The 24,934-nt window shown below is 37.5% G+C and overlaps 3 protein-coding genes across 3 annotated transcripts; 1 reads left to right on the top strand and 2 right to left on the bottom strand.

The window, feature by feature from the left end:
• Nucleotides 1–1,622: 1,622 nt before the first annotated feature.
• On the bottom strand, nucleotides 1,623–2,434 carry LOC124542784 (endothelial differentiation-related factor 1 homolog). Its single transcript, XM_047120674.1, has one exon. The coding sequence runs from the start codon at nucleotides 2,314–2,316 to the stop codon at nucleotides 1,876–1,878; it is 441 nt and encodes a 146-aa protein (XP_046976630.1). The 5' UTR covers nucleotides 2,317–2,434; the 3' UTR covers nucleotides 1,623–1,875.
• Nucleotides 2,435–2,705: 271 nt separating this feature from the next.
• On the top strand, nucleotides 2,706–14,258 carry LOC124542767 (probable nucleoporin Nup54). Its single transcript, XM_047120661.1, has 13 exons — nucleotides 2,706–2,966; nucleotides 3,082–3,201; nucleotides 3,988–4,083; nucleotides 4,586–4,815; nucleotides 5,675–5,828; nucleotides 6,237–6,393; nucleotides 6,632–6,740; nucleotides 6,848–7,031; nucleotides 7,304–7,392; nucleotides 7,495–7,662; nucleotides 10,342–10,461; nucleotides 13,758–13,845; nucleotides 13,969–14,258. Exons 1-13 carry the CDS (start codon nucleotides 2,906–2,908, stop codon nucleotides 14,100–14,102), a joined length of 1,710 nt encoding a protein of 569 aa, XP_046976617.1. The 5' UTR covers nucleotides 2,706–2,905; the 3' UTR covers nucleotides 14,103–14,258.
• Nucleotides 14,259–14,498: 240 nt separating this feature from the next.
• On the bottom strand, nucleotides 14,499–16,223 carry LOC124541915 (zinc finger protein GLI2-like). Its single transcript, XM_047119844.1, has 4 exons — nucleotides 15,998–16,223; nucleotides 15,679–15,905; nucleotides 15,385–15,532; nucleotides 14,499–15,256 (listed from the first exon to the last, which is right to left on the bottom strand). The coding sequence occupies exons 1-4, from the start codon at nucleotides 16,124–16,126 to the stop codon at nucleotides 14,528–14,530; spliced, it is 1,233 nt and encodes a 410-aa protein (XP_046975800.1). The 5' UTR covers nucleotides 16,127–16,223; the 3' UTR covers nucleotides 14,499–14,527.
• Between the last annotated feature and the right edge of the window lie 8,711 nt (nucleotides 16,224–24,934).

Consider the following 24,934-nt stretch of genomic DNA (forward strand, 5'->3'; position numbering starts at 1 on the left):
ATATTAATAGCATAACTTGGTAAGGCGGTTTTTTGCTGGTTATTAGCTGGACACCAAAGATTATTTGAGATCTTTTAAGAGATACATATTTTAAAGATCTCCAGCCGTATATATGCAGATTCTTGATTGCAATTTACGAAATTGTTACGATTTAACTAAGAGTTAATTTTAAAGAGCGGAGAAAAAGATACTGGCCTGTATAAAAAAAGCAAATTTATAACATGCGAACAGACATTGTCAGCTTAAAATGAAATTAAATCAAAACATAACCATCGTATCATAGGTATCGAAACTCCTTAAAATTTGTCGAATATACGTGAAATTCGAGCGATCCATCAGTTTCCTATTAAAGACACAATATCCATTGAACGTTTTGAGCGCAGGTTTGTTCTGTAGTCTATTCCAACCACAATGGGTCAAAGCTGAATAGTTTAATTTTGATATGGAACTGACGTGATACATAATTGGTAGGAGTCGCAATCTTTCGGCTTGTTATTTCAGACGGCCCAGAGGAGGATTGCAGCAGAGTTGGTCTAGTACCGCCGTACAATCTAGCGAGGATGTGATGTGTCTAGATCATCTTCGCCCAATGATTTCGTTCCATACAATCCTACAGCCTCTTTGATCCAAACCAAAGACAGCCATCAGTGTGGTTTCAATGAGGAGGAATTTTTCTGAAGGTTTCCATTGTGTGACAAAAAAAAACTATGTTGGTCGGTCTCTGAACAGTGTAAAGGCGATATGCTTTGACATCGTCAATCTAATGAAAGCATTGCATTAGAGGGCAGCTTTTACAAAACAAAAAATGTTAATTCCATATCTATAAATCGAAGTGTTCTGTGTCCCTTATCTATTAACTTTTTTTATCTATAACATGTATTAATAAAAAAAATGCATTTTTTTTGTGTTTACGACCAATGCTACTGAACGGAATTTAATTAAATTTGGTATGAAGCAAGTTTGAACCCTAAAGACTGACGTTTGAGTTTGGTTTGAGTCAGTTTGAGTGAAAATGCTACAAACTAGGTACAAGTACTATGAAATGAAATTGCTATTTTTTTTAACTCTCGAATGATGTCATAATGAATGACATGAATTGCCGATCTCGCAATGCAGTCTCTTATCTCAAAAATTGCCCTCAATAATATATTTATCTGTTTTTGATGATAATAACTTAACCATATAAACAAAAATTTGTTTGTGTTAAATATACAGAGGTTATGTCATTTTGTGTACTTTTTTTCATATTAAGAGTGCTCACGTCGCTTAGTGATCAAATTCTAGATATACTCTTATCATATTAAAAGTAATATTTTTCGGACTGCGTTGCGTTGTAGATGAAACAAATCAATATACGGACGAACGACGACCATAACTATTTCAAGTTCTGGGAATACTAAACAATTAAGAAATGGAGCAATCCAAAAGCACTACTAAATATTTTACTTAGTCCTTAAATTTTTCATATGCACAACCAGTACAACCACGGAAAATCTATATAATAAATCCAAAGCAATAATTTACATCAACTAAATATAAATGAATTTCGTGTATATTAAACAATATTTTCTCAAAATCTGATATTTCCATCAAGTTTGTAAACTTTTAAAGGAAACAAAATATTAATCATAAATAAAACTATTTTATTGCATATCACATCCACATTTCACGATCGCTGCGTTTATGAATGAAACTTTTTCCGAATGGTAACATCATGAGAACTTTCCAGAATCTATACAAAGAAAATAAATGCTTACATCATTTAACACGACGTTATGAATTATATTATAATAAAACAATTTCAACAGCAAAAATATGACTAAACATTATGCAATAAACATATCGGAGTAAAGTCTTCGCCTCCCAGGGAATCCGTTATTTCTGTCCTCCAGGAGGCTGTAGCGGTTGGCCACGTTCTTTTCCGCGTAGTTTTATTCCAATTGCCCTCTCAATTTTACCCAGAACAATATTATTTGGAATACCGCGACCAGCTTCGTAATCATTTACAATTTGAGGTTTTTCACATATTTTTGTAGCTAGATCTTTTTGACTCATGCCTTTAGCCTGTCTGCCTTGCATTATAAGTTTTCCTAAATCAAGGGGTATTTTTTCATGTCGAAGTTCTTCAGTCTCTCTGTCAAGTTTTGCAGTATTTTTTGTAGTAACATGTTGTTTATTAGTTCCAGCACCAAATTTTTGTTGAGTATCCACTGGTAAACCTTGACGACGTGCAGCATTAACTGCTTGTTCAGTTTTTAGAGCCGATGCCTTTGGGGGTTTTTTTCGAAGAATTGTTACGGTATCCCAATCAGACATTTTAATAAAATATGTAAATAGGGTGCTGACCTAATGAAATAACCAAAATTTTAGTAACAGTATTCTCTTCTTTATCAAAATGTGCAAATGCACAGACGATATTAAAGGTTAATGCTACCACAGATTACGTATTGTCAAAGGAAAAACATTTGATACAGATAAAAGTATACTAAGACATGCCTCTGCACGTGAGGCGCAAAACCAAGAATACCTTAGGAGCATAAGGTATTTTTTATTTTTTAAGGTTCTATTATATTTTTAACGTATTTTTAAAATTTAAAACATATAAGATGCTACAATTAAAGCCAGTACTCGTGTTTTCTATTTTGAAATAGGTAAATTATGTTATTACTATCATCTATCCATAGATTATATTCTCGTTTCAGTTATCTGTAATTCTGTAAAGTGTTGACTCTGTGCTATTTTGAAGTTTAACTTGTAATTCATGTCTTGGTTCAAATTAATATCGTATTCTGAAACGAAACAGAATTAAACACATGGAAAAATTGTCAATTTAAATTACTATATAGTTTTGGCAAATGGAATGATATCATAAAGTTTATTTATTTCATAGGTTTATAACTCAAAAATGTCGTTTTCATTCGGTTCCAACACATCCCAAAGCGCAGGTTTTGGTTCTGCATCTAAACGTAAGATTCAATTCACATGTTGTTGCATATTAAATACAATCCAAATAATATATATTTTTACGAAGATTGTTGTATTCGAGCAAATAATTAAGTGCTGAATTTATTTAATTTTCAGCAACTTTTTCCTTTGGCAGTACAAATACTGCAACAACTAGTACTGCCGGTTTTGGCGGGTTTGGTACAACAACATCTTCGTCGGGTTTTGGTACATTTGGTGCACCCACATCTAGTGCAGGTTACCACTGAATTACTTTTTCTTTATTAAATAAAGCTTTGTTCTAGATTATAAAGTCTCCTTTACTGTTTAAATAGTCTTATCTTTTTAATTTTAAATAGAAACATATGTAAGTGAGTATTTTGCTTAGATAGATCTTTTACTGTTATTACAGTATCTTGCTAATTTATTTCCTAATATCTGAATCTAGATGAAAATGTATTTATTGTAAAGCTATATTATAGCAAGTACATTTTTTTTTAAATTTGATATAACAACATCCACAGGTTCACAGTTGTCCATGAATTTATTTTTACACTTTAATATTATACACTTTGGCATTTTTTAAGTTATGTTGATTACTGAATGTCAGCAGATCTTCACTAGACTTGGAGTCCAGCAAGTACTTTTGAATCACCATTTTACAGAATTGTAGATTATACAGAAAATAATTGGCAATATATATAATATGATCAAGTATTAGATACACATTTTATCATGAATTATGAATATATAAATTAACTAAGTAAATAATATCTGTGTATATGTTTAGTAAATTGCCTTTGGAATGATTTGTGAAGTTGGGAACTTGATGTTTTAAGTTTATCCATACTTCTTATGTTAATACAATGATTAGGTCCAATTTTATTAATTACTATCAATGTTATAGATTACAGTCTTAAGCTTTTAAGATACATAAATAGACTGATTTTGAGATTTGTTGTGCCACATATATGATTTCTATTAAATATACATAGTTATATAGACATTTTGAAAGAAGCATAATTAATTTTTTATTGTTTTTAGCAACACCATTTGGTGGTCTCAACACAGCTACAACAACTGCGCCCACACTTTTTGGTGGTTCAGGTTTTGGAAATACTGCGGCTAAGCCAGCTACAGGTTAGTTCTTTGTTTTTTCGAAAATTAACAATATTTTTCTCATACCTATTATCAGACTAAAAAATTATATTATGGACACATCATTTAGGATCTCAAGAAAAAAAAATATTGAAATGAAATTGACTTTTTTTACAAGCTATTATTTAGTATTATATATTATCACAGAAGAAAACAAATACCTTTAAAATACACTTAGTGACTGTTCTTAAGTATTGTAGAAAAAATAGTATTTTTATTGGTTTCAGTTATAGTAATAATAGTAAAAATTTCTAAAAAACAGAATAAATATCTATATGTTGATTTCCAAGAGTTATGGTGACAGCTATGAAGCTCCTTAACATCCTAGATTAGATTACAAGATAAATCATGTGCTTAAGAAAATTAGATGTGACATGTCATAATATAGTATATTTCTTTGCTGTATAATAAAGAAATGTCTAGAAAATGAATATTACTAATACAATTTTCCTTCTAATGTGAATTTGTACAAAATTTTTTCCAGGATTTGGTACTGGTGCATTTGGTGCAAATACATTTGGAACAGGAACAGGTTTTGGCACTGGTACCTCAACATTTGGTAGTGCCCAACCAACATTTGGTACTAGTAATATTGGTGGCAACACTTTCGGCACTGGATCGTCATTTGGTTCAACCTTTGGTGCAAAGACTACAACTACTGGTTTTGGTGGTTTTGGGTCAGGGCTGGGAACAGTTGGTTTTGGTCAACAACAGGTTTGTATTCCTTTAAATAATTGTTTTGATTCTTTTGCATTAAATAATAGCAAGAACTTTTAAGCGTAGATAATTTTTCTGACAGTGGTCAAAACACTAAAACTGACATGCTTAAATGAAATATTTAGTGTTAGATCTAGCGCGAACTGGTGATTTTTGTGACGGTTTCGTCACTCGTGTCGAGTCCATGAATATGTATGGAGTTTCGCGCACGTTACGACGTGAAAATTGGGTGACTATTGTGTCCGCCGAAAGGCGACCAAGCGCGTGACGAAACTGACACTGTATTTACGTTCTTTCATAGCAATGCACACACTGGTGACAAATTTGTATCTCTCGTCGTCAGTTTTTGGCTATCTGCACTTTGACTGCCGACTTTGGCGCGCGAAATGGCGTCACTATCTATTCAAAACGTAAACATTCGTGAAGACAATACTGATAATGATGTTCTAATAGAAGAAGTGGAAAAGAGACCAGCTCTTTATGATAAAAAATTGAAAGTATTCAGTTATTCACGTGAAAATTAAAGCGTGGGAAGAAATTAGTACTCAGTATTCTCTTCCCTTCTTTTTCTGCCGAGTCTCACGAGTTCACAGAGAACCACCATAAATCCATAGTGGCAAATGACACTTCGATTTCGAAAATGTTTTGTCACTGTCTCTATTAATGAGCGCATTCCACTTTGGAAACGTGACGTGACAATGACAAACACTTGTAAAGTCACCGTGACAAAAGTCGCCAGTGCGCGCTAGTTCTTATTACTGTTTAGCCTTTTTTGCAGTTTTTATTCATATGATTATGGAATATGATAGTCACTGATATTATCAAAGCTTAATATAAAACTTTGTTTTGGTTTAAGCAACAACAACTACAACCACAACAACAGCAACAACAAGGCCCTACAAATGCCCATGAAGCTCTTGTTGCAGCTGTTTTTAATTGTTGCGTGTTTGGTGATGAGAGAGACCAAGTGTTGGCCAAGTGGAACCTTCTGCAGGCACAGTGGGGCACTGGTAATTTCTTACATTGATATCTTAAATAATTACTGAGTAATTACTTCCTCTCCCCTTAATCTTGAACAATTATCATGATTGTATACATGAAAGTTAACCTATTTCAATGAAAGTAGGAAAAAATATGAACAAACCTTTGATTTACGTATTTCTTGTCATTTGCTAATAACTTAGCTATATTATTTTTGTTTTATTCATTAATAAATCTTTATTTATAGTAGAACACTTCAATAACAGTTTCCTCGAAGTTCAAAATGTGAAAATCTTCACAAATCTATAGTGAATGACATAGATTAATCAAACTCTTAACCAATGATCTTGTGTTTATTTGCTGTCAAATGTTGTTTAATTGGTCTTTTTCGTGCAGTGCTTGGAATATACTCATATCTACTGTTTTCTTATTCACAGGTCAAGCTTACTACAGTCGTACTGCTCCACCCTTAGAGCTTAATGAACAAAATCCTCTTTGTCGCTTTAAGGCAGTGGGATATTCTAGATTAGGTGGGAAGGAAGACAAGGAAGGGCATGTAGCCCTGGTGTTTAATAAATCTGAACAAGAAATAAAGTAATTAAACATTCAATTTATTAGACACTTTTTGACCTAAAAATATAATAATAATCAATCAATAAGACGTCCTTATCTATAATAAATATATAATGCATCAGTTTTCTCTTATTGCTAATTAATCAGGAGTTTTTTTGAATTTTGCAATTTATTTTATGTGAAATTATTAATCATGTTAATAAATAGTTTTAGAGAATAATCACCATCTTTTTTCAACAATTTTGTCGATGGTTTTTAGGAACAATCAACAAGCATTATGCACTTCATTGTCTGGTCTTTTTGGCAACAAACCCAATTTGGCTGTGAATGTTGAGTCTGTTAAAGCTGTATCAGAAAACAAGACACAGGTATAATATCTCGTTTCAAGTATATTTTAAATAGATATAATATTCAAAATCCATGTAGTAGTTTTCCTAAGGCATCAGAGAAAGTTTCACAAGGGTAATCTTTACAGGTGGTAATATATATTGTGGACAAAGGAGCTGGTGGACAGCATATAAGTGCATCAGAGTTGTCTGCATTCCTAAATGCAGGTGTTGCTCGAACAAACCTCACTAACGCGGGATGTTCCAGTGTCACTCCTGTCACACGACCCACCCCTCAGATGCTAGAGCAATATTTGCAAAACCCTCCACCAGGTAAACTTTTTGTGTTTTGATGTGTACTTTTTGTTAATGTCATATTACAATATTTTTGTTTCTCAAGTTAGCACATGCCATTACATTAATATCCTATTGGATTCTTTCTGGAGTAATGAGCTCAACTAGTTTGTACCCACAATTAAGTATCTCTTCCATTGTTGGGTAGAGCTAGAAACTAACCACAGTGGCTAAAATTTCGAAGACTTTATTGTTTTTTATATATGTATGTATTAATAATAGTACATTAATGTAGTTTGTTTCTTTGAAAGGTATGGACATGCGGCTTTGGAAGCAGGCACAGGCTGATAATCCTGACCCTGAAAACTACATACCGGTTCCCATCATAGGATTTTCAGAGGTATAAATAACTTTTTTGTATGTCAATATTTTTCTTAATTTTAAAATAGTATTACGGTCTAATTGCATGGATTTGAAATTATGATTTACTTATTGTTTACAGATAAAGTTCCGTGCGCGATGCCAAGGGGAGGAGGCGGCGTTACAAGCGAGCTGGTTGCGACGCGCTGCCGACACGCTGTCCGCGTTGCGCACGCGCCGCGCCGCCGCCACCGCCTCGCTCGCGCGCCTGTCGGCCTCGCTGCACGCGCTGCGACACACGCTGCTGCAGGTACGCACTCACACCTGCCGCCGCGCCGCCGCCACCGCCTCGCTCGCGCGCCTGTCGGCCTCGCTGCACGCGCTGCGACACACGCTGCTGCAGGTACGCACTCACACCTGCCGCCGCGCCGCCGCCACCGCCTCGCTCGCGCGCCTGTCGGCCTCGCTGCACGCGCTGCGACACACGCTGCTGCAGGTACGCACTCACACCTGCCGCCGCGCCGCCGCCACCGCCTCGCTCGCGCGCCTGTCGGCCTCGCTGCACGCGCTGCGACACACGCTGCTGCAGGTACGCACTCCCACCTGCCGCCGCCACCGCCTCGCTCGCGCGCCTGTCGGCCTCGCTGCACGCGCTGCGACACACGCTGCTGCAGGTACGCACTCACACCTGCCGCCGCGCCGCCGCCACCGCCTCGCTCGCGCGCCTGTCGGCCTCGCTGCACGCGCTGCGACACACGCTGCTGCAGGTACGCACTCACACCTGCCGCCGCGCCGCCGCCACCGCCTCGCTCGCGCGCCTGTCGGCCTCGCTGCACGCGCTGCGACACACGCTGCTGCAGGTACGCACTCACACCTGCCGCCGCCACCGCCTCGCTCGCGCGCCTCTCGGCCTCGCTGCACGCGCTGCGACACACGCTGCTGCAGGTACGCACTCACACCTGCCGCCGCGCCGCCGCCACCGCCTCGCTCGCGCGCCTGTCGGCCTCGCTGCACGCGCTGCGACACACGCTGCTGCAGGTACGCACTCACACCTGCCGCCGCGCCGCCGCCACCGCCTCGCTCGCGCGCCTGTCGGCCTCGCTGCACGCGCTGCGACACACGCTGCTGCAGGTACGCACTCACACCTGCCGCCGCGCCGCCGCCACCGCCTCGCTCGCGCGCCTGTCGGCCTCGCTGCACGCGCTGCGACACACGCTGCTGCAGGTACGCACTCACACCTGCCGCCGCGCCGCCGCCACCGCCTCGCTCGCGCGCCTGTCGGCCTCGCTGCACGCGCTGCGACACACGCTGCTGCAGGTACGCACTCACACCTGCCGCCGCCACCGCCTCGCTCGCGCGCCTGTCGGCCTCGCTGCACGCGCTGCGACACACGCTGCTGCAGGTACGCACTCACACCTGCCGCCGCCGCGCCGCCGCCACCGCCTCGCTCGCGCGCCTGTCGGCCTCGCTGCACGCGCTGCGACACACGCTGCTGCAGGTACGCACTCACACCTGCCGCCGCCGCGCCGCCGCCACCGCCTCGCTCGCGCGCCTGTCGGCCTCGCTGCACGCGCTGCGACACACGCTGCTGCAGGTACGCACTCACACCTGCCGCCGCCACCGCCTCGCTCGCGCGCCTGTCGGCCTCGCTGCACGCGCTGCGACACACGCTGCTGCAGGTACGCACTCACACCTGCCGCCGCGCCGCCGCCACCGCCTCGCTCGCGCGCCTGTCGGCCTCGCTGCACGCGCTGCGACACACGCTGCTGCAGGTACGCACTCACACCTGCCGCCGCCACCGCCTCGCTCGCGCGCCTGTCGGCCTCGCTGCACGCGCTGCGACACACGCTGCTGCAGGTACGCACTCACACCTGCCGCCGCGCCGCCGCCACCGCCTCGCTCGCGCGCCTGTCGGCCTCGCTGCACGCGCTGCGACACACGCTGCTGCAGGTACGCACTCACACCTGCCGCCGCGCCGCCGCCACCGCCTCGCTCGCGCGCCTGTCGGCCTCGCTGCACGCGCTGCGACACACGCTGCTGCAGGTACGCACTCACACCTGCCGCCGCGCCGCCGCCACCGCCTCGCTCGCGCGCCTGTCGGCCTCGCTGCACGCGCTGCGACACACGCTGCTGCAGGTACGCACTCACACCTGCCGCCGCCACCGCCTCGCTCGCGCGCCTGTCGGCCTCGCTGCACGCGCTGCGACACACGCTGCTGCAGGTACGCACTCACACCTGCCGCCGCGCCGCCGCCACCGCCTCGCTCGCGCGCCTGTCGGCCTCGCTGCACGCGCTGCGACACACGCTGCTGCAGGTACGCACTCACACCTGCCGCCGCGCCGCCGCCACCGCCTCGCTCGCGCGCCTGTCGGCCTCGCTGCACGCGCTGCGACACACGCTGCTGCAGGTACGCACTCACACCTGCCGCCGCGCCGCCGCCACCGCCTCGCTCGCGCGCCTGTCGGCCTCGCTGCACGCGCTGCGACACACGCTGCTGCAGGTACGCACTCACACCTGCCGCCGCCACCGCCTCGCTCGCGCGCCTGTCGGCCTCGCTGCACGCGCTGCGACACACGCTGCTGCAGGTACGCACTCACACCTGCCGCCGCGCCGCCGCCACCGCCTCGCTCGCGCGCCTGTCGGCCTCGCTGCACGCGCTGCGACACACGCTGCTGCAGGTACGCACTCACACCTGCCGCCGCGCCGCCGCCACCGCCTCGCTCGCGCGCCTGTCGGCCTCGCTGCACGCGCTGCGACACACGCTGCTGCAGGTACGCACTCACACCTGCTGCCGCCACCGCCTCGCTCGCGCGCCTGTCGGCCTCGCTGCACACGCTGTCCGACCATCTGCCGGTCCGCAGTGCGCACCATGCTGCACGGACACAGAGTGTGCTCCATCTTTGTTTACTTTTTAAATGAATACACTAAAATTTGAAGGTGCATTACAATATTTTTAATTACATATAACTCAAATAGAATATCATTGCAGGTTATATCTCGCCTCGAAGTCGTTGGTCGTGTGGGTATTGCTTTGAGTCCTGAAGAAGAAGCGGCCAGAGCTCGCTTGCAGGAATTGGCATCTCAACTGGCTGCTCCACCATTATACAACGTTAGTTTTAAAATATCTTTTATACTAGTCACAATATATCCTTATATTTCACTCTTAACATAAGTTGAAAAATTGATGCATATTCCATTAATATGGAAAATATTGCGAAGTAGCAAACTATATACGTTACGGTATCAGGGCAATGTGTCTTACATATTTTTCTTTTTATATTTTACCGCCAAACAGTAAAACTTAATAATGTTGTTCCGGTTTGAGAGTGAGTGAGCCAATGTAATTAAGGACGAAATAGACACAATATCTCAGTTCTCGAGGATGGTAGTGCATTATTGTCATCCTGTCTGTGTCATCCTTCAGCCCTCATCCCAATTTAATTGAGGTCGGCGCTGCAAGTCTTCTCCTTCCATACCTCTCTATCGGACGTCATCTTGCAAGTAACAGTCTTTCTAAGCATATTTTCTTTCGCACAATTCACCCCTAGGTTTTTAGTCAAATAATAATAATAATAATAAAAGCCAAGCCATAGACGTTATGCACATATTTCTAATGAATTCTCTTCTTTCGGGCGAATTTGATGGCAATGCATTCGTGACTCGAGTTGGAGATAGAAACATGCCATACAACTTAAATAGGGATAACATTGCGAGGTACACAAGTAAGGATTGATTGAAGTACGAAATTATTGATGATTGACTGGATTCAAATATTTGGTACATTTAATTTAAATAAATTTAATTAAATTTATTATAAAAAACAACTATTATGCCTGCTTCAGTTGGTCTGTTACGTATTAAGACAGTCACCATCAATATTATGGTTTGTTTTTGGGGTTACCTGAAACCCTATTTGAACATTTTTTAGCCCTAACGGTACTCGTGATGCAAATCATAAATACATAAACATATTACGCATAAAGGAATGCTGTACCGACAGCATACAAGTGCGCGTGTTTAAAATATCTTGATACGCGATATTGCAAGTCTAGACGTGATACGTAAATTTGGCAATTTGTGAGTTATTGATAACTTGCGGAACAAGTGTCTTTTGTCGTTTTTTGTACACTCGATGACCGCGTGGCGCCTTTATCTGAATCTTATCAGCCCTTATCTCCAGACGTATTATAGACAATGTATGCTGGGGATAGGTGACTTGTACATGATAATATATGTTTTGTTCTAATTTGGCCGTTATATAACAATCGATATTGGATTTACATAGAGGTCAATTTATATTTATATAATAAATGTATTTTAGATTAAGATTATTTTGGTTTTACATTAAAAAAAACTTAATTTCAAATGTAGGGGGCCTTTTAATTTGAGGAGAGTTTGGTGGCTATTCACGTTGGTCTTACTGATTGGAGCATGATATGCATGTGATAAAATTAAAAAAAACGATATATTTATAATTATTAATTTTATCATATTTTCTAAGAAGTACCATTGAGTAGCTAAAAGCACTAATAACACTCGTACTAAAATAACAATTATCGTTAGGCTTATGATATCGATATTTATTTCTTTGTAACACCGCATTGTTTCAGTACAAAACTAAACACTTTAAGTATGACCCATTAAAATGTCATTATGTACTTATGTAACTTACATACCTGTTTACAAATAATCAGTAATTAGAACGCTGGAACGTGTGTAGCAATATCATTGTCGCTTATCTATGTATCCGGTTATAACCGGCGCGGTAGGTAAATGTCATGACGAGTAATTCCTTGATTGATGCACTAAAGTTTATTGCTTCAATAATCACGCAATAAAGGCGTTATTGTCAAGTACCTAAAATGTTTTGGTCCTGGGTGAAGTATGCCTTCGTTGTGTTAATTTTTGAATAAAATTGACTTCTATGATTAATACTTATTCTTCTGTTAAGATAGATCGCTTTAAACTGTACGGCTCAAGTGTTAAAGTGTGTAGCGTCAGAAAAATATTGCATTTGTTTTATTTTAAAATAAATAAAAAGTACTTTAAAAACACGATATTACAGTAGATGTTCTCTATTATTTATCAAAGAATTCAGTTTGTTCAAATTTTAAGGGAACAGATAAGTGCTTATACATATTAAAAATATAAGCATATAGGATATTGTGAGTACTTTATTGTTTTGTTAAGTTAGTCAGTTATTTAGTACACCTCTCTTCATCTTCTTTTTGAACTTACATAATGTATATGATATTCGAGTTTTAAAATGTAATGTAACTTAATTATTTGGCCGTGGTGTAACAGAGTGTATATGTCTAGCAATAATTATGTTTTAAACATACCTACTTCAGTAAAAATACTTTAATGTGAATATTCTCTAAACGTTGCTAACGGTACTTACTTGCGTCTGCTCACGTCATACGGGATTTAATTCGAAATGTTCTATCCGTATAGACTTTGAAACAAATAATCATTAGAACTCCCTCCAATTATATAACCTGGGCTCCTTTAAATGAAGTGAAATGTGTAAAAAGGCATCTTGCGGGTCGGCATAGCGAAGACGCCGAGTGCAGTTTTCTCTGACTGTACTGATCGTCTTCGCGTTTGGACTTCACTACGACTTACACTCAAATAGTTTAGAGTCTTATGCCTATCCGGGGTATAAAAAAAACAAGTTACAGGGCTTTACCCATCCTTCATCAGCTCATCGATAAATTAAAAGTTTAAATTTGAAAATCAGTTCCTTTACTTCTGTAACACAAAATTATAATACACGAGTTAATTATTTGGCCGCCAACCCTGGAAAGAATTTATTTGTTTTATGTGTCTAATAATAAATTTGACTTGTTGATACATTTAATTCAATCACATAATTGTTTACATACTTATTTATGTATTTATTTAAAGAGTAATTTACTATTACTACTTACCATCGGTTTAAAAATAGACTTCTTGAATAAAAAATAAATTATGAATTAAACGTTAAATGATTATGGTTTTAAATTATAGACAGGGCTTTATCACTTATTATCGAAATCACAGGATCATGATCGTGAAATGGTAAAGAAAATAATTTATTTCGGTACTATGTCTCCCAATTTTGCAAGGCAGACGTACAAGTGGACCCTTTAAACCCGTAGACAATGACGCTATAAGAAATGTATAACAGTCCGTAATCCGCTAATGTCACCAACCTTTGGATCCAATATTGGATGCATGCGTGCTAATATTGCCACTAATTACATTAGGTTAATCGTAAGATAACGTTATATAAATATTAATAACGTTTGGCGGTAAAAGATGTAACTAATGAGTACGCTCTAAACTACCTATCGTTTTTAGTGTCTCACTATAGGTAAATAAATCTTGATTGTGTTTAAAAATCTTACGCAAATATTTTTCTAGGGTCGATTAAATGAACTTCTCTGCGCCGTCAGACTGCAACGCAGTGCGAGTGCGGGAGCACCGCACGAAAGATACCACTTAGATCCAGGTGAGACTATTCATAACCATAACTAGTAAAAGTTTAATATTTTTTCTATACATTGATTGATAAGTGTATGCGCTGTATTGTATTATATAATGTGCTAATTATGCGTTTATTGTCTATTTTTAGGTGCACAAGAAGATGTGAAACAATTTTTGTCCCTCCAGCAGCGTGGTATGGCCCACTTGCTCGACACGGCCCGGAAGGACCTGTCCGCACTCAACACCATTGCTGAAGGAATGTCTCGTCTCGTGAGGACTTAGCAGCGCGTACAACCGAAGAATGACTATTCCGCGCATTTCGTTGAATGGTTCGGTTGAATTGTGAGAAACTGTTCCGCCAGTGCGATACTCGTGTGAAATGTTATCGAGTTTATTTTGTAAAATGCCTCCTAAATAATTGTCATCAACTTTGTAAATACGACTGATAGTCCATTGAATAAAATGTAACTTTGAATTAAAAAAGATATTTTCTTTCTCAAACTAGATATTAAATTTATTGAAGGTCTGTGTTATCATGCAACAATAATATTTGCTTTTCGTATCAGGATGATGATGCTTAACTTGTTGGAGACGAGTTACATTGCACAAATATTCCGCATACGCTGTGTAAGGCACATTGTAGTCGATATGGAGATTGGATAACAAAACAAATTTTAGAATTAATAAATATACTTTATTTCCAATAATTAACTTTTAGTACTTAAATCTAAAGGCAAGTCTGTATGTCTGACTAGTTCTAGTTCCTCGATAGGTTTGCAGTCCAAGCGTTTGACACAGATTAAATTTAGGGGCACTTCCTCAATACATTCATACTTCTCAGATGATTCTTGAAACGTGTCACCAAATGTATTCGGTGCCGTCGGGAACGTCTTTTCGTTAATTGTTGGTCTTAATACAGAGTAGTTAAGGCCACATGTATAATAGTTTCTGTAAGCATGGTCGTACATTTGGGAATATTCCAAATATGACATTTCATGTGAAGGGACCCTTATTGGGTACACTTGTTTTAGGGGTCTCATATACGCAACCCGGTCCATAGCAGGAATATAGCTCAAGGGTGCGCCCAAGGCAGACCCCGAGTATGACGTAATAGATTTATATGGTAATGTAGGTGACGTCATACAGGGGGGGCTGTATGACATGGAGGAGGGCGATGTGGGCTGCTGGTTGTAAATTATATTTTCACGTAACGGGGAATAGCTGTCAGAACTTTGTCGTTCGTCAGACGATTCCCGTCTCGGATTATCCTTTTCATTGATGAAGTGCTTGTAAGTCTTGACGTGTTTTCTGAGACTGGATGGGTCTGTGTACCGCTTGTTGCAGCCGGGGACCTTACAACAGTAGGGCTTGTCGACTGTGTGCGTACGAGTGTGCTTGAAGCGGTCACTGGAATTTGAGTAGGCTTTGCCGCATCCCTGTTAAAAAAAAATCGGTTATAATTTTCAATGTAAATGCAATATAGTACTTTCATTTATAAATTTTCATCAAAATATTTTTTATAAATACTTAACATAAATAACTTTTTAAATAAGAGATTATTTACCTCATAAGGACAGACGTATGGTTTTTCACCGGAGTGTGATCGGAGATGAATTTTCAAGTTTTCAGCCCGAGAGAAACTCTTTTGGCATTGGTTGCAGGTGTGCGGGCGTTCGTTAGTATGGGTCCGGACGTGTACCAACATTTTGTATCTGTACAAGAAAAATAAAATCAGATATAATTACATATTAACTTGCAATATGATAATTTTATTTAATATATTAAATACAAAAATAATTTATATGTTTTAAAATAAATTTATAATCAGTTTATAAAATAAGAAATAAATATTAATTACCTCGCATTAAAACCACGTTGAGGTCTTGAACAGTCTTTCCAACAGCAATAAAAAAGGCCGTCTCTGTGTGCGTGAGCGTGAACCCTGGCGATGTGTGCGGACAGGCGAGCTACGTTCGGAAACCTCAAACCGCATCCCCTCCAGCCACATGTTCCTTCACTGGTTTCAAATCCAGAATCGCTTGTGTGTTCTGGAGACGATCCTCCTAAAGAGTCTTCGTCTTCATCCTATTAAAACAAAAAAGTATTAGATATAATCCAACAAATTCACGCGGGCGTGATCAAATGTTTTACTTAAATTCCGATAATAAAAAACGCACCTTTGGTGGAAGTTGCGGTAAAACGTTTGTCCTTGCAAAGTAAGGAGCGAATCTTTCCGCCGGTATCCACTTTGATACCCTACATCCTTCATCGCGAATCTGCGGTCGCATTTGCGGAAACACTAACATTGTTTTTATGTTTACCTACACGAATTATTATAAGTTATTCAAAATATACAACTACTGTCCACCGTGCGATCGGACCGTCTAGTGATGGCTCGCGCTCGCGCCGCCTACTTATAAAACGTCTCACCGTACTGATAAGCCGCCGAGTCCCCTGCGAACACGCCGGTTCTATTACTAACACCTTTCCTAGAAGTCGATTTCAGTTATCACTTCTCACTAACTCGTGTATTGAGAAATCACAAATTCCGGGGATTTTAGCAATTTAATTTGGCTGGTAAACAAGATATAATTCCAAATAGAACAGAGTTACGCCATCTACTAAGTAGCATAGCGATGTAGGAACGTTATCAGGAGCCGCCTGCCGCGGCTGTAGTCCAGTTTTTACCAGTCTGATAGGCCCCGGTTCAATAGGTGACTGATATGATCATGTTTATGTGAAGCGACCTCTCTCATTCGTTTGGATTGGTTTTCGAATAAACTAAAAGCGTTTATTTTTGTATTATTAAAGAAGTTGTACTCTTTATTATTAATGTTATCGACAAAAATTATATAAATTTGACGAGTTTTAAAAATATAGTAATAAGAATGGGTTTTTTATATTCATGTTTAATTTAAATTAAGAAACGTAGTACTGTAGTAAGTGAATATTACTAAAATGTTATATTAGTGTATTGTTATGCCCATCATCATAAAATGAAATAACTATTACTATTTGACTAGATCAATTTATTTGTAATCCATCTTGACAGTTCAGCTGTATGCAGTGTTTTTAGAAAAAAAATCAGCCGCAGTTCACGAGAATGATAGATAAGATTAAAAGATTTGCATAGATACCTCTAAATTGTGACGGATCATATTTGATAGAGTTGACCTATTTTTATAGATGTAGCTTGAGTTTATATGATTCTTTAATTTGTTCATATATTAAAAGACAAAATATAAAAAGTAGACCGTGACGAATAGTATTCTATAAATCAAGATTTAGTGTGCACCTATTCCTAGAATAGCTTTTTTATTTATTCAGTTTCTTTAATAATAAATGCATTATTTTTTACAAGCAAATTGTATTTTGGAATTAAAAATATCACAATTGATTGTAATCACAGGAAACTGTTTAGATTTATAATTTTATCTTATTAAAAAGGATCAATGTTGTGCGTGAGCCGAAACGCGTTACCACTCCTAGCGGTGTAAAGTCCACGATCAGAAGTTCTTGACAAGAATAAAAGTCAAATGTGTGATTTATCTTTAAAATCGTCAAAAAAATGATACTGAAAACAATCAATATTCGGTGGACTTTGATTTGTATTACAAAGACCAAAGTCCCTTTCCAACCCATACTTTGTGATTAATGCCGCTGAACTAGGCTTTATATACATATATTTATAAAGTATGTACGTATTTATCAGTCAAACAAAGAGACATGACAGCTCACGTAGAGTGTATACCTATATTTAAGAATGCAAATTTGTGCGTCATTATATGACACTCATTACTTTACTTGTTTGAACGAGTAACATCGTCGTCCGTTATCAGGCTCTATGTTTGTGTGCGAGGATGATAAACGTATATGTTTGTTTGTGTGAATGCGCGGCCCCCTGCGGCCGGCGCGAGCACTGGTTTCAGCCGGTTCGCTTATCAGCCGACGGTTCGTGTCACCGGTGCGACAGTGGAACAACATTATGAAGAACCGAATGGGACGTAAACAAATACTTGATATTATAATGAGCATTAATTGTTATGAAATACTTATTCGTAAATGTAATTTATTGTTTTATTAAAGGAATAAGATATTATATCAGTATTAATCTTGTTATTACCTCTATATTCAAGAGTTTCACAAAAATGTAAACATGATTTTTGTGATGCTTTATTTCTCGAAACGAAACGGGCTTCATAGTAATATCGGCCCAGTTATGCCTTTTTGCTATCAGAAAGTCCGTCTGAGACACGAACACGAGGCAGTTTCAGGGGTTAGATTGAACTGGTTTTAAAGTTATCATACTCGTAACCAAATACCATATACAGGCATTTCATCATTAATATCGAAGTAAATAAGGAAAATAAGAAGATAAAAAATAGCAAAATAATGCACAGGACGAACGTGGTTCAAAAGTAATTATTTTAATCTTAAGAGTATTTAATCATTATTATAAGATTTATGGCTTGTAAGTGTTAAATAGCTATTGAAATAATATTTCGAATGATTTAAATCATAATTTTAGTGTCACAGATGCTTAGGTTTTTGACAGAGTAATTGAGGGTATCTCTACTTTTTTTTATTGACTAGTGATAATATGTAACAATTGAATAATTTATTATTTCATAATTAAAAAAATAAATTGCATCAGATATCAGGGCGACGAAAACACGGATATTGTAAGAATTATCAGACGATCTTTAACAGAACTGATAATATGAAGGTAACTTTGTGGACTTTTACCACTGGGGTGTTTGAGTCGATAATATTAAACTGTTGGGAACTGACTTCGATTGATTGATAGAGATTCACTAGGAAATATATACCTTGGTATGGTATCTTGGTAATAGCCTTCAAAATTCCTTCGAAGGGTAGTTGGAAATGGCACACATTATGCAATGATATTCTAATAAACAGATATGTTATACCCATACTAAACAACAGAAAAAAGTGTGCCGCGCCGGGGACCGTTTATTTTACATTTCGCGACAAGTAAAAAGGATAGCTTGATAAAAAACAATAAGTAAAAGGGATACCTAGATGTTTTAATTACGCAAAACGTACTACTACATAATTATGATGTATTATAACGTATTACTGGCATAATTATGATGAAAACGACTAAAGGCAAACGTCCCAATTAGAACGTTTTCTAGTCTTCACTTTTTGCGCGTTAATGACATATCTGTTTACTAGAACATCATTGACATTATGTGAATCAAGATCTCCGTTACCGTTGTGGGGATTGAATCGAAAATTTCGTCTCCACGTGTGAGAATACTGCCCAATGCATGCACGGGAGGTCGCAGATTCGTTATCAATACGATCTAGTAGCACTTGGGTGCTGTAATATCTTCTGACATTGACATCTGACAACATTATATATTTTTTTAATTTAGATACTGTCAATTGTTTTCAGTTGTACTATCTTGTTTTGGTTGGTAGTTAAAAATCGTTCAAGTTTCTTTAAATAGTATTTTAACTCGATTATACTATTAAAGTAACGTACATTTATGTACTGTAAATGAACAATATAGGTAATATAATAAAGTATTATACTATAACATATACAGTATATTACTATAACAATTTTTTCGTACATTTAAAACTGAACTTTATAATTGTTGATTCGAATTTAAAACGTAAAGAATGACAGCTGAAGTTTAGTGCTTTTTGTTTTAACTTTTAAGTAGTTCTTGTAAATTTTATCCCAGACACATTGTTTAAATTTGGCACGTACGACACAGACAATCCTATCACGTACCGATGGTGATAGCTTTGATAAATGATAAGGAATTAATCCCCGTCTGAGCATGTGAATTGCATGATCATGAACACGCGACGGGCACGTGAAGTTTTCCGGGTGATGTGAATTTACTTACCTTATATGGAAACCTAATGATAACTTCTTATATCAACATATTATTTATAGTGATGAGATTATTTTTGGTTGAACGTGTTGTTAACCTTTTACAGATGATTTATTTTGTTTCAAAAACAAAACACGAAAATTTTGTCTCATTAAAAATCGTAGTGCAACAACTGAATGATGGAAATTTTATATTTTCATTTTCCTTTATAATTTTTATATGAAATACATGGTTCATCATACAAATACACCTATTTCTAAAATCTAGAATGTTACACGTGATATTTAATATGAAAATTCTGGTAAGACTGACATATGTATGTAATTAAAAAATCGAATCCGTGCAAAAACATTCAATATATTTTTTTTTTAAACATTTTGGCGTTAATGACAATATAGGCCAGTACTTCTGAACTGTAAACTATCATACTGTGAAGGTTTCATAACTCTCAGTTTTATAAGTTAAGTGTTGTTGCGTGATTCCAACGTGAATCACTACGTCCTTACAATATTAGTACGATTCTTGTGGCCTCGTCTAAATATTAAGGAATATCTTGGATATCTTTATTTCTATTATTATTATATATTTTATTTAATTTTTGCGCATTTGTTTCAAACCACTCCTATCACTCAATCACTAGTTAAGGGTATCTTAGTCTTGATTTTAACTAACCTATAATTTATATAGCACAATAATATATAGTTAATCTGACGAACGTGGGTAGAAATATTATCTTAAGAGAGTTACGTTTGAAATTTAAATTAGTAATTACTAGATATCACCCTCAAGACCTACTTGTAAGTCAAAAGATTTTTATTTAAGTTTGTATCAAAAATAAGTAGATCATTTAGGTTTCGACGTTCGTTAAAACCGAATTCATTCAGAGTGAATTTATCAAAATCAATCAATTTAAAGAAATCGACCAGTCGCTTATATATGCTCAATGACAAACATTCAAACACTTAAAGCTTCACATTTAAAGCATAGCGGTTGAAGTCTTTATTAATATTGGTAAATTTACGAAGCACTATGTACTAAATTGAAAAATATATATACTTAATTTGATGCGTATAAAAATCACAGTCTCAAGCTTTTCGACAGCGAAAAAAATATTTTAATACATTAAAAGACATGTTATTATAATATTTTTTATAATAAGTCTCGTTTCGTGAAACGTTTATTAGTCAGGTTACGTTACGTTTTACGTAAGTTTAAGGATGAAGATGATTGATAGAGATATAGGTATGTTAAGTGAGTAATGATGCGTTTTTAGTTTTTTTAGAGTTATTTTTTAATTTATTTAATTCTTATAATAACTTTATCTTGTGTATATTGTATGTTAATAATTTAAAAATAAGCTAGTTCCTTTTTTAAAGTTTAAATTATAGTATTTTTGATATATGTTATTCATTTATTTTAGAAATAAAAATATTTTATTATTTATTATAAAAAAAAATTAACAACGTGCAAGACTTACCATTTTTCGTTAGCAGTTGCACTGGTGACAATCGGTTATTCACTGATGACGTTTACTTTCCCGCCAAAAGATCATAGTGCGATCGACCACACGCGAACTACGCCAAAATAAAAACTCGAAAATAGCCACCGCGATTATGCGGCGGCTATATTAAAATAGGCGTTCAGTGGCCTAACGTTTGTAAATAAGCTTTCCCCCCAACAGAGTCTCCACCTACCACAATATTATTCAATTAATCATTGAATTAAAAAAATAGTGTTTTTGACATAGGATTTAATGTATTTGACACTTTAATGTTAAAAATGAATGTATTTAGCCGTAGATTATCTCTCTTATACAATAGTGTTTGTCTACGGATCTTGATTATAAGACTTAGAGAAGACGCGGCGAAGAAAAGTTATTGGAAATTGATTTAGAACAATAATATACTGTAATATGCGAGGAAATGCAACAAATGAAACTCAAACTCAAATTGCTTTATTCAACATAGAAGTATTACACTTTCTTATTGATAGTCAATTGAAACAGTACCACCGGTTCGGAAAAGAAAATACCCTGACATGAGAAGAGCCGGCGAAAGAAACTTTTAACTTTTTTTTATCTCATGTATTATATAAACAATTTAAAGAAAATGAAATAGCCAGGAGGCTATCGTTTCATTCCCAAGGTGTGCTATCAATCATAAACTAATTAATTGTATAATAAACTTTTGCAGACAAGCGTTATTTTTTAAATTTGGCAACAGAGGCATTTTGAAAGCTTTCTGGGATCCTGTTGTAAAACCGTATACATTGCCCCACAAGAGAGTTACTGACTCTATGCAGTCGAGTAACAGAAGTAACAAGTTTGTGTTTGTTCCTTGTACTAATGCTATGAGTACCTATCACATTTTCTACATATATAACATTATAGAATATATATTGAGAAGCAAAGGTTAATATATAGATTTCTTTAAATTTATTCCTTAACTATTCTTTAGCTCCTAGGTTATAGATTGCGCAAATAGCACTCTTCTGCAGCACAAATATAGTATGGATAGCGGCTGCGTTGCCCCACAGCATAATACCGTATGATATTATACTGTGAAAGTAACTGAAATATACTAAGCGAGCCTTATCGACATCGGTAAATAATCTAATTTTTTTGACCGCAAATGCCGCAGAACTCAGTCTACTCGCCAATCCGCTAAAATGACAAACAATACTTACAAAAACACGTATATTTACACTTTGAACACTATTTCGAACCCTTAACTTTTTAAAAGATATATTATTGTAAAATAAAAGCAGACCTGTACTATACCTTATATTTATATATTTTTTGCTTGTTCTAGATTCCTAAGATATTCCAAAATATTATTTTTTAAAAAAATATATTTTGATATTATTCTAAAGTTAGAAAGATGATATAAATTCGTGGAATAATTATCTACAGTATAATAGCCAGTAGAAAATATGTAATATTAAAGGGCTTATTGCTATTAGCTGGGTTCAAATCGCCGCTTACACTAAGTAATATTTTTGTAGCAAACTGGAGTTTGTAACTTGGTTGTATTTTTACTTCTGTGTTCAAAAAGCACATAGAGCCTTTGGTTACATTAAAAACTGCACGTATATTTGTGCACACGCTTGGCTGTTGTATTATATCCTGAGCGGTTTGATAGTCCAGCAATAATCGTCTTTAACATACGAGAGAAGGGATCAATATATGTAAAACACGTTAGATTTGCCGTCAAAATGAGAAAAAGCCAATGATTCATCGTAATCTGATATGCCTTAACTATTTAATAAGCAAATAAATAAAGAGATGCTATGTTTTTTTTTACCCCCTTGAAAGGTCGTGTTCTTTAAAAGTAACACATTAACCTTCTCTAGTCACTCCTAAAGTCCTTGTCCTATTAATGTTGAATGTTTGGTAATATTTGTGTTTAGTCCATTCTGGAAATTTCTATGTAAATATACGAGTATTGAACGAAATAAGATACATTGTAAATTGTTTTGTGATTAATAGCAATTTTTTTTTAAATTATGTATTTTAATGGCAATTTTTTGTTACTATTATTACTGTTGTTTTAGGTTTTGGCTTTTCAATCCGTCTACTACTTCAAAACTAATTTGAGATCAATCCTTATCGTGTCTTCTCCATCACACTTGACATTGGAGAAATAATCTGTGCCGTTTTTGGAACTAATAAAAGCCAAAAAAACACACTTATTCATAATAATAATATAGTAAAGCTATTATTATTATCTGACCTGAGATCCAGACCAGATTGGAGGATTGGCAACGGAAACTGGAGAATATTGGCCTGAAAATCAGTAGAACGAAGACTGAATACATGTTTTGCGATTTCAGCGGTCTCTATGGTCCTGAAGTCATAGCGCTTGATGGCGCAGCTCTTCCAGTCTACTCCGACATAGATCGAACCGTGAAGCATAGGATTAACACAGGATGAAATGGCGGTAGGTTAGCAGAACAATTTGTGACACCCGTATTCCACTTAAACTTAAGGGGAAGATCTATAATTCCATGATCAGACCTGCTGTTCTATATAGACCAGAGTGTTGGGATACACAAGAGATGACTGAAAGACATTTGCATGTTGCGGAGATGACAATGCTGAGAGGAATGTGTGGCGTTACGCGAATGGATAGAGTAAGGAATGAGTACATAAGAGGAAGTTCAAAAGTGACACCGATAGCCGAGAAGTAATGTGGAAGGCGGCTATCATGGTATGGGCATGTAATGCGGGGGAATGAGGAACATATTGTGAGGAAGGCCTTGAGCATGGATGTGGATGGATATAGGTAGAGGACGACCAAGGAAACGATGGATGGATTGTGTGAAAGATGATATGGTTATAAAGAATGTTACTTGTGAGATGACGTCTGACAGAGAAGTATGGAAGGAGAAGACATACTGCGCCGACCCCAAATAAAATTGGGATAAGGGCAGGAGGATGAGGATGATTATAGTAAAACTATTATAACTTTATGTCCCCTTTGATTTGCTTCGCTCTATTCTTTTCATAAGATATAGAACTACATTTATTTATAAAAGAATTATTAAAATGATATCTTTAAGTACATACAAAAATATAAATAAAAAAATGTTATTTTATAAATTAAATTAAATTCTATGTACCTATAATTAATATGAATAAGTAAAAAATATATTTTAATAAAATCTTTTATTGATAATAAAATATATTTTATTCTGTATATTTATTAGGATCATTATTGTATTCTATAATAGTAACAATTGGCTTATAATATAGCTGTATTTATATATAATAAGCAAATAAATGTGTCATTGATGTCATTTAAAAACACCTCTACCTAACTTTAACATCTAAGTTGTGTCGTACTATACTGCTCTACTCTGTGACTTGTTATAGCTTCTTCTGGTTTATTAATCTTTTTTAATTGTAACTTTGACTGCAGAACGTCAACTTTTAGCTCAATCAGCAGCTAAATTTTTGTTAATATCTCCGTTTAAAATTAAATAAAGCTGAATAAATTGATTATACTTGAAATACCTTTTTCCGACATATATTGACGATAACTAATTACTTTGGGGTAATGCTGCAGATATTGAATGTGTCTTTATTTTACAAAAGAGAGCAATCCGGTTTATTTATATTCTTGGAGCTAGAGACTCTCTTCGGGATGTTTTTAACAAAGTGGTAATACTCACTGTTGCGTCGCAATATATTTACAACAATATTATGTATATTCACAGTAACATTGATCACTTTGATAAAAT

The sequence above is a fragment of the Vanessa cardui genome, chromosome 2, assembly GCF_905220365.1.
Source record: "Vanessa cardui chromosome 2, ilVanCard2.1, whole genome shotgun sequence".
NCBI lineage: Eukaryota > Metazoa > Arthropoda > Insecta > Lepidoptera > Nymphalidae > Vanessa > Vanessa cardui.